This window comes from Anolis sagrei, chromosome 1 (assembly GCF_037176765.1).
Source record: "Anolis sagrei isolate rAnoSag1 chromosome 1, rAnoSag1.mat, whole genome shotgun sequence".
In the NCBI taxonomy this organism is placed as follows: Eukaryota; Metazoa; Chordata; class Lepidosauria; order Squamata; family Dactyloidae; genus Anolis; species Anolis sagrei.
In genome coordinates this window covers 283,339,760-283,358,325 of record NC_090021.1, presented here as the reverse complement: position 1 = coordinate 283,358,325, position 18,566 = coordinate 283,339,760, and the positions used below count along the sequence as shown (strand labels likewise).

The 18,566-nt window shown below is 41.0% G+C and overlaps 1 protein-coding gene across 1 annotated transcript in view; it reads right to left on the bottom strand.

Moving 5' to 3' along the window:
- Positions 1–18,566, bottom strand: part of GALNT16 (polypeptide N-acetylgalactosaminyltransferase 16) — a 255,113-nt gene that overhangs the window by 9,067 nt on the left and 227,480 nt on the right. Inside the window, exons 13-14 of the mRNA XM_060762047.2 lie at positions 14,794–14,935; positions 10,696–10,812 (exon numbers count right to left, since the gene is read on the bottom strand). Of these exons, the coding sequence (XP_060618030.2) occupies positions 10,696–10,812; positions 14,794–14,935 (259 nt within the window). The remainder of the gene's footprint in view (positions 1–10,695; positions 10,813–14,793; positions 14,936–18,566) is intronic.

Genomic DNA, 18,566 nt, shown 5'->3' with positions numbered 1-18,566 from the left:
GTTTTCCATTAAAGAGAACAATATTACACTTCAAATCCTGTGATTGGTTTGTTTTACTGGAGGCATAAGTCAGAAATGACCAGAAGTCACCCAATAACAACAAAAGAATCTCTATCATTTATTTATTTATTTATTTACTATACTTGTACTATACTACAGCTCAGAGGCGACTCGAGGCGGTTTACATTTGGCAATCAATGCCCCACAAGATAAAATACAGTCAAAAACAATTACATATAGTATAAACCGTATAAAAACAATAAACAATTAACAATTAAAACCATAAAATACAGTTCTCAGCATCTCATCATCAAAATCATTTTCCATCGCATCGTCCTGTCATTCCATGAGTCTCAGTTTATCAGCTATACTGCATCTGCAAATGCCTGCTCGAACAGCCAGGTCTTAACTCTCTTTCGAAATGTCAGGAGGGAGGGGGACGATCTAATGTCCCTAGGGAGGGTGTTCCATAGCTGGGGGGCCACCACTGAGAAGGCGCTGTCTCTCATTCCCGCCAATCAGATCTGTGAAGAAGGTGGGACCAAGAGCAGGGCTTCTCAGACGATCTTAAACACCTAGATGGTTCATAGGAAGAGATGCGTTCAGACAGGTAAACTGGGCCAGAACTGTTTATCATGAAGCTAGTTCTTAATGAAACAGAACAGTTTCAGGAAAAAAGATTTGCAGCTTGGGTGTGATCCTGGATTCTTCGCTGAGCCTGGAGCCCCAGGTTTCAGCGGTGACCTTGGGAGCATTTGCACAGTTAAAACCTGTGCACCAGCTACACTCATAACTTGGGAAATCTGACTTGGCCATGGTAGTTTAAGCTCTGGTTACATCCTGTATAGACTACTACAACATGCTCTACATGGGGTTGCCTTTGAAGACTGTTTGGAAACTTCAAATGGTCCAGCGGGCTGCAGCCAGGCTTCTAACAGGAGCTGCACTCAGGGAGCATACAACTCCTATGCTGCACCAGCTCCACTGGCTGCCAGTTTGCTACCAGGCACAATTCAAAGTGCTGACTTTAGCCTATAAAGCCCTAAATGGTTCTGGCCCAGCTTACCTGTCCGAACGTATCTCTCCTTATGAACCATCTAGGAATTTAAGCTTGGCTGGGGAGGCCCTGCTCTTGATCCCACCTTCCGCACAAATGCACAAGGGACAGGGCCTTGTCAGTGGTGGTCCCTTGGTTGTGGCACTCCCTCCCTAGGGAGATTAGATCAGCCCCCTCCCTCCTGATCTTCAGAAAAAGAGTAAAAACTTGGCTTTTTGAACAAGCATTTGGAAGTGCAGCAGAATAGGTAATTTTGATATAAGAACAATGAATATGGAATGACTAGATGCTGCTGGATAATGATTTTTAACTGGACGACATGGGTGATCATATGTTATTAAATGGTTTATATATGCTTTTTATAATGTTGTGTTGTATGTTTTTAATAGATTTTTATGAATGTATGGTATTAAATGTGCTAATGCTGTGAGCCACCTTGAATCGCCGCAAGACTGAGAAAGGCGGGCTATAAATGCCGTAAATAATAAATAAATAAATAAATAAATAAATAAGGCCTCTTTAAATGTTCAATGAAATTATGCACATCCATTCTCTTGTTTTGCAGGAAAGAATGATGTAACTTCTGCACATCAGGTGCTTTTAGATAACAAGTTATTTTTAAAAATGAAAACTTATGCTAGCCGAGTGCTTCCGCCATTTAGTGCTAATTGCATATCGTTATATATAAAATATCAGCCTGTGTATGTTTGTGCACACAAAACTCAAAAACTAGATGGACAAAAGACTTGAAATTTTAATACAATGTTGCTATCTAATATGCGCATGTTTAAACAATAAAACTAGCAGTCCTGGAAAAGACAAAGTGGCCACGAAAAAGATCCCAGCACCCACTCTTATGAAAGTTGTAAAAAAAATTATAAATCTGTGTAGTAACCATAGTAACCAAACCCAGCCTAGTTTTTAATTTACCTAAACATTAAAAAAAGGAAAAATGAGTTCTAGCAACCAATTGCAAGACAGCTGTCCTTTTACCTCAGCAGTCTGAGAAAAAAACAACCAAACACAGAGCAGCTTTCGTAAAACCACAGCAGTAGAAGTAATAACAGCCAATCATAGTGCAGCTTTCCTTACACCTCAGCAGCAAAAGAAAAACCAACCAATCACAGTGCTGCTATCAATTTACCTCAGTGTTAAAAGAAATGGAAGCAGAACTCTGAGTAGTTACTACTGGCAATAGAAAAAGAACAAGGGAATCCAGGCTTGAAGTTTTACCAGTTGAATTGAGAAGAAGAAGAGCAGCACAATTGCCTCAACAATGCCAAAAACAATTAGATTGACAGCAAAGACGTATGCTGTTGTAATATCTGAATGATCGAGCTTCATGACATTGGATTGCTTTTTCATACGAACCGGATATTCAAAATAATACCTCATGTTAATTCCTTCCATTCGGAAAAAGTGGACACAGGGTTGTTGTAGGTTTTTCAGGCTATATGCCCATGTTTTAGAAGCATTCTGTCCTGATGTTTTCCTGTATCTATGGCTAGCATCCACAATAACCTAGTGGCTCCAGCCATGAAAGCCTTTGACAATAAAATGGACACAGTTTGTCCGCACTGCAAAGCAGGGAAATTTAAAGGGGAAACCCCAGAAATGTGCTGTGCAAGTGGAAAAGTGAAGCTTCCTTAACTCGGGTAGGCAAAAGAACAAGTGAAAAGTTTGTTAAATGGAATTACTGATGATTCCAAACAATTGCTCAAAAACAACAGAAATTGCAATTCCTGTTAACAAATGACTGGCACTGATGTTACAGCGGAGTATTTTATGCCAGCATTTAAAAATCAGGGACATATTCACCATAGAGCTGGCTCTTTGATTCATTTGTCCAACAGTAACCACACATTTCTCCATAATTACTTCATAGGAGAGGAAAATGACCAATTGAATATATGGTGCAAAATCATTACTGGAGTCAGAAGTCATACTGCCAAATCTTTGCTTAAAAAACCCACATTCATTCCTCATCAGATTGAGCCACAGCGAAGCATGGCTGGGTATAGCTAGTTATATAATAAATGCAGAGAGGATGGCTTGGCTTCATTGGTTGTCACTCTTTTTACCTGCCATAGCTGTTTATATTCCAAGAGGAACAGGATTTGTTTTTTGAAACCTCCAAAAGAACATTTAAGTGCATCATTGCTGGAGATGAAAGGGCACACATATCTTTTCCACAAATGTCTTTTAGTCAGAATCCTGTGGGACATTTACGACACTTAGGTAGTAATAGCACCATAACAACAGAGTAAATAACACATCCCAATGTTTTTTTCTTGGTGTTTTGATTTTAGACCTCTTTCTGGGGTTTTATTTGGATAGATCATTTCAGCTCTAGTTTCTCAGATATGGTTATCATGATTTTCTGTGGACCAGTAGATGAAGACTGGTAGATGGCGTATGTTCTGTATCTCAGAAATTAGAGCAAATAGGGGGAAACTGGTACCATGTTTGGTATCAGCAGGTACAATATACCCAGAAACAGATCTGATATTTGAGGCACCAAAATGTGTACTGGCCAATGTAATAGATTCTGTACTGACCATCCTCACTTACTGTGTACCAGCTGCTGTGATTAATGGTGGTCTATTCCCCTGTGTCTCAGGAAGCAGAAGGCTGCCATTTCCACTTTCTCACATTAATGATTACTGGCACAACAGGCAGAAACAGGATCCCTATTGCAATTCCCCTTTGCACTAAATATTACTCATACAAGCAGGGGTAGGAACAGCAAGCAGCTGCTTCCCGAGTGACAGGGAAACAGAGCATCATCGAATGCAGCAGCTGGTTCCAGGTAACTCTTGATTTGGGACTTTCACAGTCTGTACGCAGTCTCTACATCACAATCTCAAGTGCACAACTCCAGAAATGCATTCAAAAGAATGGGAATTTTAAACTGATTTTAACTTTTTAATGTTTAATAATATGGAAAGTTTTAAAGGCTTATTGAATCTCCAATACTTGTTTAGTTATGGTTTTTAAAATTATTTGTATGTATATTTCTAATATGATGCGAGCCACCTTGGGTCCATCCTGGAGAAAGGTGGCATAGACATCTCCGTAAAAATATATATAAATAACCATGATACAGGATTCCGATCTTTATTAATTAATTAAAATATATCCTACCATATATAGCCAAAGATCACAAGGTGGCTTACAATAAAAGTGATGTCATGCAATAAATGTTGGGCCCCCTGGTGGTGCAACAGGTTAAACCACTGAGCTGCTGAACTTGCTGACTGAAAGGTTGGCAGTTCGAATCTGGGAGAGGGTGAGCTCCCAATGTTAGGCCAAGCTTCTGCCAACCTAGTATTTCGAAAACATGCAAATGTGAGTAGAACAATAGGTACCGCCTTGGTGGGAAAGTAATGGCACTCCATGCAGTCATGCCGGCCACATGACCTTGGAGGTGTCTATGGATAACGCCGGATTTCGGCTTAGAAATGGAGATGAGCAGCACCCCCCAGAGTTGGACATGACTAGACTTAGTGTCAGGGGAAACCTTTACCTTTAATGCAATAAATAATAACAATTTAAAAAGATGACAAGTACATGAAATAGATTATCAATTTAAAAAACAGACAATTTAAACCCTGTGTGGGGTTTAGCTGCAAATAATTATTTTTCTCCACAATATATATGTATGTGTGTGAGTGGGATTTTCACCATGTTCTTTGCCTCCTCTTAGACCCTGAACGCTTTAAAAAAGAACTAGTGACCAGAAGTCAATGTGGTTCCATTTTAATCTAGGAAGCATCAGTGCCTTTATTCTGGAAAACCTCAAATGGATATGCTCTTTACCATGCATTTTTTAAAAGGACACCAACTGAGAATGGCAAAACACAACTAACAGAAAAGTGCTTGTTAGGTGCAAGAGAAACTGTGGAGAGAGGTTTGCTGCAAATATCCACTCAGCACCCCAGGGAGAAAGACTTGATGAAAGCACTTAAGGAGAAACTGGTGACCTAATTCCTGTGCAATGGTCACCTGCACGAGTACAACTCACCTGGAAATCTTAATTTCAGGCATGAGAATTTCCCTAGCGTATGCACAGTGACAGTTTTTACACTGTATTGAACAGACCTCTTCTTCAGGAATATATGTTTATGTTTTCCATGGACAAGGATTCAAAAGCGATCCAGTAGTTTGTATGACAAAATGGAGATCGAGCAATTAACTGTAGCTGAAAAATATGCGGGCAATTAAATGTATACATTTCCTCCTCTCTCTCTTTTATAGCAAAATGACAAATAATATTGGAAAGGACAGATTCCCATCTACCACACTCTAGCACAATGTTTCTCAACCTGGGGGTCACGAGGGGTGCCAGAGGGGTTGCCAATATTTTCTGTTGGTCATGGGGGTTCTGTGTGGGAAGTTTGGCCCAATTCTATCATTAGTGGGGTTCAGAATGCTGTTTGATTGTAGGTGAACTATAAATTCCAGCAACTACAACCCCCAAATGTCCAGTCTATTTCCCCCAAACTCCATATGTGTTCATATTTGGGCATATTGAGTATTCATGCTAAGTTTGGTCCAGCTCTATCATTATTTGAGTCCACAGTGCTCTCTGGGTGTAGGTGAACTACAACTCCAAAACTCAGGGTCAATGCCCACCAAACCCTTCCAGTATTTTCTGTTGGTCATGGGAGTTCTGTGTGCCAAGTTTGGTTCAATTCCATCATTGGTGGAGTTTAGATTGCAGGTTAATTATAAATCCCAGTGACTATGACACCTATGACTGTAGCTCAGATCACGAACTTCTTATTGCTCAATTTAAAATAAAACTAAAGAGATCAGGGAAAATACACAGACCAGTTAGATATGATCTCACTAACATTCCTAGCGAATATACAGTGGAAGTGAAGAACAGATTTGAAAGACTAGATTTAGTAAACAGAGTCCCAGAAGAACTATGGACAGAAGTCCGCAACATTGTTCAGGAGACGGCAACAAAGTACGTTCCAAAGAAAAAGAAAACCAAGAAGGCAAAATGGTTGTCTGCTGAGACACTGGAAGTAGCCCAAGAAAGGAGGAAAGCAAAAGGAAACAGTGATAGTAAGGGGAGATATGCCCAGTTAAATGCGCAATTCCAGAGGTTAGCTAGAAGAGATAAGGAACTATTTTTAAATAAGCAATGCATGGAAGTGGAAGAAGACAACAGAATAGGAAGGACAAGAGACCTCTTCCAGAAAATTAGAAACATTGGAGGTAAATTTCAGGCAAAAATTGGTATGATAAGAAACAAAGATGGCAGGGACCTAACAGAAGCTGAAGAGATCAAGAGAAGGTGGCGAGACTATACAGAAGATCTGTATAGGAAGGATAATAATATTGAGGATAGTTATGATGGTGTGGTGAATGAATTAGAACCAGACATCCTGAGGAGTGAGGTTGAATGGGCCTTAAGAAGCATTGCTAACAACAAGGCAGCAGGAGACGACGGGATCCCAGCTGAACTGTTTAAAATCTTAAAAGATGATGCTGTCAAGGTGATGCATGCCATTTGCCAGCAAATATGGAAAACACAAGAATGGCCATCAGACTGGAAAAAATCAACTTATATCCCCATACCAAAAAAGGGAAATGCGAAGGACTGCTCCAACTTCCGTACAGTGGCCCTTATTTCTCATGCCAGTAAGGTAATGCTCAAGATCCTGCAAGGAAGACTCCAGCAATACATGGAGCGAGAGCTGCCAGATGTTCAAGCTGGGTTTAGAAAAGGCAGAGGAACGAGAGACCAGATTGCCAATATCCGCTGGATAATGGAGAAAGGCAGGGAGTTTCAGAAAAACATCTACTTCTGCTTCATTGACTATTCTAAAGCCTTTGACTGTGTGGATCATAATAAATTGTGGCAAGTTCTTGGTGGTATGGGGATACCAAGTCACCTTGTCTCTCTCCTGAGGAATCTGTACAAGGACCAAGTAGCAACAGTCAGAACTGACCACGGAACAACAGACTGGTTCAAGATTGGGAAAGGCGTACGGCAAGGCTGCATCCTCTCACCCAACCTTTTTAACTTGTATGCAGAACACATCATGCGATGTGCGGGGCTGGATGAATGCAAAGCTGGGGTGAAAATTGCTGGAAGAAACATTAACAACCTCAGATATGCAGATGACACCACCCTGATGGCCGAAAGCGAGGAGGAGCTGAGGAGCCTTCTAATCAAGGTGAAAGAAGAAAGCGCAAAAGCCGGGTTGCAGCTAAACGTCAAAAAAACCAAGATTATGGCAACAAGAATGATTGACAACTGGAAAATAGAGGGAGAAACCGTGGAGGCTGTGACAGACTTTGTATTTCTAGGTGCAAAGATTACTGCAGATGCAGACTGTAGCCAGGAAATCAGAAGACGCTTACTTCTTGGGAGGAGAGCAATGTCCAGTCTCGATAAAATAGTGAAGAGTAGAGACATCAGACTGGCAACAAAGATCCACCTAGTCAAAGCCATGGTATTCCCTGTAGTCACCTACGGATGTGAGAGCTGGACCTTAGGGAAGGCTGAGCGAAGGAAGATCGATGCTTTTGAGCTGTGGTGTTGGAGGAAAGTGCTGAGAGTGCCTTGGACTGCGAGAAGATCCAACCAGTCCATCCTCCAGGAAATAAAGCCTGACTGCTCACTGGAGGGAAAGATACTAGAGACAAAGTTGAAGTACTTTGGCCACATCATGAGGAGACAGGAAAGCCTAGAGAAGACAATTATGTTGGGGAAAGTGGAAGGCAAAAGGAAGAGGGGCCGACCAAGGGCAAGATGGATGGATGGCATCCTTGAAGTGACTGGACTGACCTTGAGGGAGCTGGGGGTGGTAACAGCCGACAGGGAGTTCTGGCGTGGGCTGGTCCATGAGGTCACGAAGAGTCGGAGACGACTGAACGAATGAACAACAACAACATGACTCCCAAATGAAAAAAATCAATCCCACCAGTATTCAAGTTTGGGCTTATCAGGTATTTGTCCAGTAAATGAAAATACATCCTGCATATCAGGTATTTATATTACGATTTAGAACAGTAGCAAAATTACAGTTATGAAGTAGCAACAAACATGATTTTATGGTTGGGGGTCACAACAACATGAGGAACTGTATTAAGGCGTTGTGGCATTAGGAAAGTTGAGAAACAGTGCTCTAGCACAATTGGAAATTGCTGTAGTAACTGAGAGACAGAGAAAGCTCCTTCAGCAAGATATAGGGAACTTTTTTCTAAAGGTTTAGGATTGGGGTGAAATGCTGTGTTCCTCTGGAAACCTTTGAACCCAATAGCAGGAATGATGCTTAACTATATTGGTTGCTCATCGCCTGATTTGTACACTTCATCCTGCAGTGGTGGGTGGAGAAACCCTGTCTCCCAACTGTAATTGAACCATGGACAGTGGGTGCTATATTGTAACATAACATAGTCCCTCATTTGTGAGAGGAAAAATACTGATTATTGCTCTTCCAAAACAACATGTTGTCAAGAGAGGTTATCTTGCAAGGAGAGATGGTTGTATCTGACAAAAAGACTTCTGTTTCTAATAAAAACATAGACATACATAAAATTCAGAAAAGGTTTTTTGAAAAAAAAAGACAAGACAAGCACTAAGAACAGCATTCATGAGTCTTGTTTTTGGCGAAAGGCTGGACATAAATAAAGTTGACAATAATGACAATGCCGAGAATAATGATGACAACTATCATTATCATAATAAAGATTTCCAAAAGGTCTGAAATATTCTGCTCATCCCAATTTCAGGGTCTCTTGTTAGCCCTCAAATTTCAAGTCAAAAATCAGAAACTTTAAACATTTAGTAATTTTCATTCTTCATGTAGCAAGAAAAAAAAGGTCACCAGTGTACATGTTAAAATGTCAGTTCAAAATCTGTCTATCAAAGTTCCTTGAAGCCTGTCTTTCAAATACATATCCCAAAGCCATTCTATACAACTAGTTCTTAACGGAATACATGTAGGGTTGTTGACCTTTTTGCGGTTGTTTTGCGGAAGTTCAAATGTCTTCCCCTGAGTTGTGCTTTAAGTGCATAGCTTTTACTATTTCCAGTATAAAATGCCACATACTTTGGTATCTGTTGCTATAGAGCCATATAAATTGCTAGAAACACCCATTGGATGTTCAAATCAGATCATGTGGGTTATCTGCTTTGGTAATCTGGGTTATATAGCAATTTAAAAGGGGGCTTAGTTCATGGATTCCCTGCAGTATCACAATTCTGCCCATTTGATGCTGTGTCTTGATTAAGGTAGGAAAGAAACAGGATGACGACGATGACAATCATAATCTTATTTTGATGCTATGACTTAGGCCCCTTCTACAGATAACCCAGGTTATCAAAGCAGAAAAACCAAATTATCTGATTTGAACTGGATTATCTTAGTCTACACTGCCATATAATCCAGTTCAAAGCAGATAATGTGGATTTTATACAGTTGTGTAGATGGCACCTTAGAGATCTCAATGACCATCAATGGTTAATGAAGTAATGTTCCAAGCTTTGTGACAAAACAAAGAACAGAGGTCAGAAACCAAAAGATGAAGGGATTGTTATCTAGTTAGTATCTTCTAATCTTGGTTCTTTTTCTGTTGTGTTTTAACCACTGCTGAAGTAACATTTACTTTTGTTTTCTTTGCACAGCACTACAATGTATATGCTATCTTGCTGATAGTGCTCCTTCAAATTGTTTTCTTGCTGGGGTGACTTGAAGGTGAACTTTTACAGCATCACAGAGTGCAAATTCAGTGACGTTTGAGACAGACTGTCTGGCTTTTGTAAAGGACCATTCAAAGCTGTGAGACGTTTACATTAAATCTATGGCAACATTGGGACCTCATCAGACGGGCAGGGAAAAGGAGACTGAATGGTCCTCCTTCATTCCCTACTGTCTTTCCCTGTCTTCTGGGATGGCCTCCTATCCCACATCATTTCCCATCCTTTCCCTGTCCTTTCCCCATTTCCTCTTCGTGTTCTTCAATTAGTTACTTCATCACACTAGAAAATGAATCCAATTTAAATCTGGTTTTGGCCTCCTGCAGAATTCTGGGGTTTGTAGTTTAGTGAGGATATTAAAGGCTCCTCCCTAAGCTACAAAACCTAGAATTCTGCAGGAGGCAGCAACCAAATTTAAAGTGGATTCATTCTCTAGTGTGATGAAACACCGGGTCAGCATTCTGGGCTCTGTTTCCATTTCAGAAACATGGAAAATGGGGAGAAGGCTGCATCTAATAAGGTCCTTTTGTCCTTTTGTCGATGAGACCTGTGTGTGTGTGTGTGTTTGTGTGTGCATTCATGTACAGAGAAATTTTAAATAGGGTACAGAGAAATTTTCAATATTTCGACCATCTTACACCATTCCATTCATTCACACACACTTTTCAATTGGCTACAGTCTTTTTTTGGACTGCCTCTCCAAGGATTTCCCTACTAGCATGATCATCAATAATGGCTAGGATATTTTAGAAGTTCCAGTCGAAAAAGTGGCATTTTCAAACAGTAATCTCATTACAGAATGTATCTCATCTCCACAGCCATTGAGCCACCCTTTCAAACCCATGTGTCAAAAGTGCATACTGCAATGGCACTGCAGTAGCAATGGAATGCAATTGCTAAGAAGGAAGTGCAGTACCTGTCTGCCGTCTTTCTGATTGCACGCTTCAATGGTGATCTGGGAGCCAGTGGAGAAGGAGGTGATTGAGAGACACTTGTCCTGCTGCCTGATTAAAGGGTCACTGAATATCCACTCCTGGGGAATGAGGGAAGGAGAGAACAGAGAGCAATACAACATTAGAAATGCTTTTTCAAACCACTTCAGTTCAATCTATGCTGTTGCTGTTTTTAATAAAAAGGATAACTCAAACACTTTTGCCATCTCTCTCCATCCTCAGAGTTGCCTTTATCTATGCATATGCGTGCCTGTGATCACATGGAGAAAACACTGCATGAGCTAGGAGAAAAAGAATGCATTTTCAAAGGTTTCTGAAGCTGCAGCAGTACTTTGTGAGACTGCTGTGACTGAATGGGCAATTCTATAGTGTTCGTGGTGTTGAAAAGTGGAAAAAGAACAAGAAAGGAATAACAAATGAGGAAATCCTGTGTAGAAATAAAGAAAGAAACACTGTATATATACAGGATAGAAAAAAACAATACAGGAACAATTTGAGAAACACTAGTTTGAGGTTGCAAATTTAATGGAGCAATCAGACTGCCCAACAGACATGCCCCACTACTGAAAATTGAAAGAGATAAGTTTCAAGGTATTTGAAGCAAATGAGTTGGATGATTTAAAAATCTTTTCATCTGAGAGAGGCTTCTGAACAAGTAATAATAATATAATAAATCTTTATTTATATCCCACCCCATCTCCTCGAAGGGACTCGGGACGGCTCACAAAAGCAAGTGCAAACAACATATAATGAATACAATGAAGTTAAACTACATCAACAAAAATAAACAACCAAGGAAAATATACTGAAGATACAAAAACCCCTAGTTTAAAATAAAATTAACAATAAAAACATAATAAATAATACTTAAAACTATATTATATAAACTGAGCTGGATGTCTAGCCAATTTTAAAATGTCAGCGTCAGGTTGTAACTTCCACCTATGTAGGTCCTCTGAATTTTAGATGTTACCTTCACCATTATCATGAAAAGCCATGCCTTTAATTCCTTCTGAAAACATTTAAGTGTGGGGGCTTGTCTGATCTCCCTGGGGAGGGCGTTCTAGAGTCGGGGAACCACAATCAAGAAGGCTCCCTCCCTTGTCCCCACCAAACGCACTTGAGACAGTGGCAGAACCAAGAGGAGGGCCTCCCTGGCAGATCTCAGCACACGTGCCAGTTTATAGGGGGATATGCAGTCATGAAGACAGACATGACCCGAACTGTATAGGGCTTTGTGTGTCATAACCTGCTCTTTGAATTGGGACTGAAAACTTAAAGGCAGCTAGTGGAGCTGCTTTAGTTGGGGTGTAGTATGCCCCTTAAAGCTAGCCCCATTTAACAGCCTGGTTGCCGATCTTTGCACTAGCTGCAAATTCTGGGCCATCTTCAAAGGCAGCCCCATGTAGAGTGCATTGCAGTAATCTATCCTAGATGTAACTAATCGATTCTAGATGTAAGTAGAGGGATCTTGTTGGTGGAAAGAGGAGGTGGCAACCTTCCTTGGTTTTTCCCTCTGCCTTCATTCAGTCTGCTCTGCCTGCCCTGGTCTGGAGTCCTTCAGGAACTCATACCACCAGTTAGAAGACTGAAAGAAGTAAAACTAGGCTTCCAAAAGAGGAGGAATTGGTGAAAACCACCTGCCTTCCACCACTATGGGCATTAGAACTCTACTCAAATGTAGAACTCTACTCAACAAAAAAAGAAGTTGACTCCAATTCATTAACTCTCCAACTTTCAACCCTTTTCTACCTTCCTCCAGCACTGACATGGTTTCTACTATTTCCTCCATTGGATATGCTGCCTGGAGATCATAGGGTCTGTAGTTTAACATGCAAAGAAGAAAGCCAGCAAAGCCTGCACTAAAACAGTCTCAAGAATAAAACAGTCTCTTAATTCCTTGAGAGTTTCTGTCGATCTCACAACGGGGTGACTTCTCAACCAGCTTCTACAAAGATGTAACCAGCAGTTGTATGTGGTGACAAAACAGGCCATTTATCATTAAGGATTTAGCATCCACACCCACACTTACAACAACAGAACATGAGTGCAAGCCCACTTCATTGATTTATCCTCCCACCTAATAGCTACCTTCTTCCCAATGGACAATTAACATTTTCTTTCTTCAGTGGGATAACTCCCAAGACAGGGCTACAGTTCAATGAATTTCAGCAATTGTAAAGAATGACAAAATAGCACAGAGAGTTACATCAAAGAGCTTGTTGGATGGTGTCTGCGACTCATTCTCATCCATTAACAGATGTGAGAGAGTATTTGCTGGCAACGGTATCCTACTGTGACCTTTGCTAACTCAAGCTGTTTCTTTGCTCTGTGTCACTAGCTGAATGGAAAGTTCGAAAGCAAGAACCTCGGCTCAGACATTACTATTTTACTTTAAATATCCTCACAGTTTCAAATGTTTGGGCAGCTTTTTAAAAAATAACCTGTCCTGGTGCCTGTTAAATTGAGGTTAAAGGTAAAGGCAATGGTGGTCCCCTGACATTAAGTCCAGTCGTGTTCGACTCTGGGGTGTGGTGCTCATCTCAATTTCTATGCCAAAGAGCCGGCATTGACCGTAGACACCTCCAAGGTCACATGGCCAGCATGACCGCCTGGAGCGGTTACCTTCCCACCTGAGTGGTACCTATGGATCTACTCACATTTGCATGTTTTCGAACAGCTAGTTTGGCAGAAGCTGGGGCTGACAGCAGAAGCTCACACCGCTCCCCAGATTCGAACCTGCGACCTTTCAGTCAACAAGCTCAGCAGCTCAGGGCTTTAACCCACTGCACCACTGGGTTAGATGATCATATAAGTTTCCAGAAAAGTTATATTTTCTGGCCTCTAACCTTTTGCACATTATTTGGGTCTGCATCAGTTTTCTTAAAACAGGATTGGTTATAGGTCCAAATAAGTTTGTTTTATGACTCTGTGGGTATGCCTGTACTTCCCCCAAAATCATCAGGACATCGAAATGCTCATCTACACTGGGCAGTTTAGCATGGTGTAAATCTAGCCTGGCGCATGCTGAATTTGAGGATGTTTTCCAAGCTGAGACTATATTGACCATTGCTGCTACTCCTTACCAGCCACAGAGCTCAGTCCAAGCTCCTTGACACCATGGTTGCCTGTGATGAGGTAAGAATGGGGTATGCACGCAACTAGTAAGAAGGGGGCAAGAAGGGGGTTGAGCATTACTCCTTCTTGCCGATTACATGGACACCTTGTTTTGATGCTGCCCTGGAGACTAAGACTCAGGGCAATGGATTCAAATTACAGGAAAGGAGATTCCACCTGAACATTAGAAAGAACTTCCTGACTGTAAGAGCTATTCAGCAGAGGAACTAACTGCCTCAAAGTGTGGCAGAGGCTCCTTCGGAGGCATTTAAACAGAGGCTGGATGGCCATTTGTCGGGGGTGCTTTGGTTGTGCTTTTCTTGTTATGCCCGGTGGTTGGACTGGATGGCCTTATGGTCTCTATGAATCTATGACTCTATGCAATGATCATCACCCAGGCACTTGGACAGAGTTCTGTGGCTGGTTAGGAGTGGTGGCAACACAGGAAAGAACTATCCATCCACTTTCTCTGTGCTGATTGGCGCAGGGAAAGGGTGATGGCAGTGGTCTCCAGCTGGACATCTTAGGCTGAATTGGACCAGATCTAGCTGGCAAGACTGTCATGAAGCCCTGGGATTCTCCACATTTTAAGCAAACTCAGGCACATCCCTCGGTTTTGCCTAATGTGGACAAAGTTTGTTCACAGCCAAAAATCTGAAAGATACCCTAGAAGCCACTGGGAGTTGTGAGGACTGACAGTTGTCCCTTTGAGGTGAGCTTTTTGGTCCATGTAAACGAGCCTCAAGCTGGCAATTCCTTACTAGCCTGAAAAAAAACATATTTAGGGAAAAAAGTTCTTTTCTCCCTTTGACACTTAAATACATATTTCTGAATGATTCCTATCATTCTATCCACCCAAACATGGATACTTCATACCAACACTTTAATCTTTCCAGTACATTTTACAAATCCAAAGGAAAGAAGTGTTATAAATTTGAGATTACCTGAGTAGCAGCAGGATCGTTTGCTGTCCCTTTGCAGCTTCCAACCCCTGCAAGAGAATTTCCTGCTGAATCCTGCCCTTGAGACTCCAGGCAATTTGCTCCTTGTTTGATTATCCCAGGAATGAGTTCCTTTTCGGGAACTCTTCAGGAACAACAAAACAAAAATACAAATATGGAAAATTATCAATGGCATCTTTGTATTTCATTCCAGTCAGTGTTGCTTATTCAGAAGAGGATACAAAGCATTTTTTTCATATTCATATGACAGCAGCTACTCACATCACAGAAATGCGATCTCACCTCTAGAGTGAAAGACACCAACAGCACAAGTAGAGTTGGCATTTATGTATTAACAAAAAAGAAAAAAAGAAAAAAAGAAAAAAGAAAAAAGAAAAAAGAAAAAAGAAAAAAGAAAAGAAATACAGCTCTTAATGAAAAGGCATGGGGGGCACAAAACTGCATAAAATTTACATCTGGTAATTTATTGACATAGAGGTAAATTTAAAAATGATTACTAAATATAAACAGTGGCTTATATAGTATTTATTAAAATGTGTTTCAACTATTCTTTATATTATGATAGAACTAGAACATACTTCACAATAGTGGGGAGGTTTTGCTACGTGCCTTCAATTTGACTTTGAATTATGGCAACCTAACATGCAGATTTCTTTGAAAGATTAAGGGATCAGAGAATCATGCAGTTGGAAAAGTCCATGAGGGCTCTTCATTGCAATCTTCTACCCTGCAGGAATACATAATTAAAGCACTCCCAATAAATTCCCATTCCGACACATTTTTAAACCCTTCAGAGAAGGGGACTCAGAAAGTTCTCCTAATATTAAGGTGGAATTTTCTTCTTTCCCGTAGTTTGAACAACAACAACAACAACAACAACATTTCTTGTATTCCACTCTATCTTCCCTAGGGGACTCAGGGCAGATTCCAACAAACTAAAAATACAGAGGCAAACATTCAATAGGTTGTTGTGAGTTTCCAGGCTGTATGGCCATGTTCCATTCTCTCCTGATGTTTTGCCTGCATTTATGATAGGCATTCTCAGAGGTTGTGAGTCTGTTGGAAACTAGGAAAATGGGGTTTATATATCTGTAGAATGTCCAGGGTGGGAGAAAGAATTCTTGTCTGGGTTGTTGTGGGTTTTTTTCGGGCTATATGGCCATGTTCTAGAGGCATTTTCTCCCGACGTTTCGCCTGCATCTATGGCAAGCATCCTCAGAGGTAGTGAGGTCTGTTGGAACTAGGAAAATGGGTTTATATATCTGTGGAAAGACCAGGGTGGGGCAAAGAACTCTTATCTGCTGGAGCTAGGTGTGAATGTTTCAACTGACCACCTTGATTAGCATTGCCCGGAGCAATCTTTTGTTGAGAGGTGATTAGATGTCCCTGATTGTTTTCCCTCTGCTGTTTTGCTGTTTTAATTTTAGAGGTTTTTTTAATACTGGTAGCCAGATTTTGTTTATTTTCATAGTTTCCTACTTTCTGTTGAATTTGTCCACATGCTTGTGGATTTCCCCTGAAAACAAGGAAATTCCATACAAGAAATGTATGAACACTATGTATGGTGGTGTTATTTATTTATTTATTTGCGGTATTTGTATACCGCACTTCTCAACCCTGAAGGGGACTCAGGGCTGTTCACAGTGTTGGCAGCAATTCAATGCCACTGATAAAAAAACAGTATAAAACATCAAAACTGACCCTCCCCTGATAAAACATTAAACATTATTAAATACAGCACATAAAATAACATATCACACAAAGACATATCCATTGTCCATAAACAGTCCTGGGTCATTGCACTTTCAACTTTCACTTTAAATATTCCTATGATGGGCTGAATACTTGATTCTACAGCCAGGTCTTTAGCTGTCTCCTAAATGTCAGAGGGAGGGGGGCAACCTGATTTCACTAGGGAGGGAGTTCCACAGTCATGAAACCACCACCAAGAAGGCCCTGTCCCTCGTCCCCACCAGATGCTCCTGTGAGGCTGGTGGGGCTGTGAGCAGGACCTCCCCAGAAGATCTAAATCTTTAAACCAAGCTTGAACTAAACCCTTCCAAAAGAGGGTAGGTTTCTAAAGTCCTTTAAACAGAAGATTGTCTTCTGTAAAGCAGAGCACATGGGCTGCTATCTGTTGGTTAGTCCCAACTAGAGTTCATAGGATAAAGTATTGGATCAACACATAGGTAAATTCTACCAATTCACTGTGTCTCCTTTAATCAAAACAACAACAGAATTTAGGCCATAGCATGTTTAGCAGACTGAAGGTGAATCCGGCGAAGACTGAGATCCTGTGGCATGGCTGCCCGATAGGTCCGACCCATCCGTTATCTACCTTTGATGGTGCTACTCTATCTCCATCGCCTACCGTTAAGAGCCTAGGTGTCATTTTGGATTCACAGCTGACGATGGAGGCTCAGGTTGCTGCTGCCAGCAAACAGGCCTTTTTCCATCTACAACAAGCAAGGCAACTGTCACCTTACCTGTCGAATGAGGCTCTGGCAACAGTTATCCATGCCACAGTCACATCTAGGCTAGACTATTGTAACGCCTTGTATGTTGGCCTTCCTATTTCGACGACCCGAAAGCTCTGTATTGTTCAGAATGCTGCAGCCAGATTACTCACAAAAATGCCCATGAAATGCCATATAACACCAGTGCTGCGGCATCTACACTGGCTCCCAATTGAGTATCGTGGTTTGTATAAGATGCTGGTCCTGACCTTTAAAACGTATATGGCCAGGGTCCATTGTATCTTAGAGACCGTCTCTCCTTCTACCATCATCGGAGGTCGCCACGACCATCCCAACGCGATTTGCTCTATATGCTGGGTCCTAGGGAAGTGCACTTGGAAAGCACCAGACGCAGGGCCTTCTCTATTTCTGCCCCTGCCTTATGGAATTCCTTGCCTCCCTATTTGAGAGCCATGCGTGACTCAGGGCATTTTATCCTAGCACTTAAGACCTGGCTTTTCACTAGAGCATTTGACCCATGTTAATTTTAATATTTGTATGTATGTGTTTTATCCTGTATAATTTCTGCTATGTAAATCGCCTGGAGCATCTCGAATGGAGGGCGATTAATAAGTAATTAAAGATGATGATGACGACGATGATGTTTAGATGTTTCAATTCACAGAAAACAGACATTGCAATCCACTAAAGTCACTGACCAAATACAGGAATCACACCATTGTCAATGCCAAAGCTATGTGAAATCCCTTCCACAATACTTGTAGGAACACAAAGACACTTATTCAGATGTTTTTTTGAAAATTTCTCTTGCCTCCACAGAGGATATGAGACTGTCTTTGTTTTCCTTAAGACTCACTATGTCTCTTAATGAACTCACTCCTGCTCTTTAGCACATTCGGTGACAAAGGAACTGAGGCTTTCAGAGTAAGAAGTGCTCTGCACCACATTTATCTCGACAATACAACTTGGTTTTACAATCCAGCTTAATTCATAAGTCCAAGATGACTATTTTAAATCATAGCAAAAGCTTTCACAATCAAATGAATTAATCCCAGTGAAAATGAAGAACAACTCCTTAACATATTCCCAGAGCAATTTCTTAAAAGTCATCTTCCCCACTAACATAGCATCCCACTCCATTATCATTTTTTTCAGATAATTTAGTTCTAATTTCTGTCTTCTTAGATTTCTCACAAAAGGGATACACTTTATTTATGAATCTTATGCTTCTATTTCCATACTCTGCAAGAATTTGAGCACAATCTAATATGCTTTCCA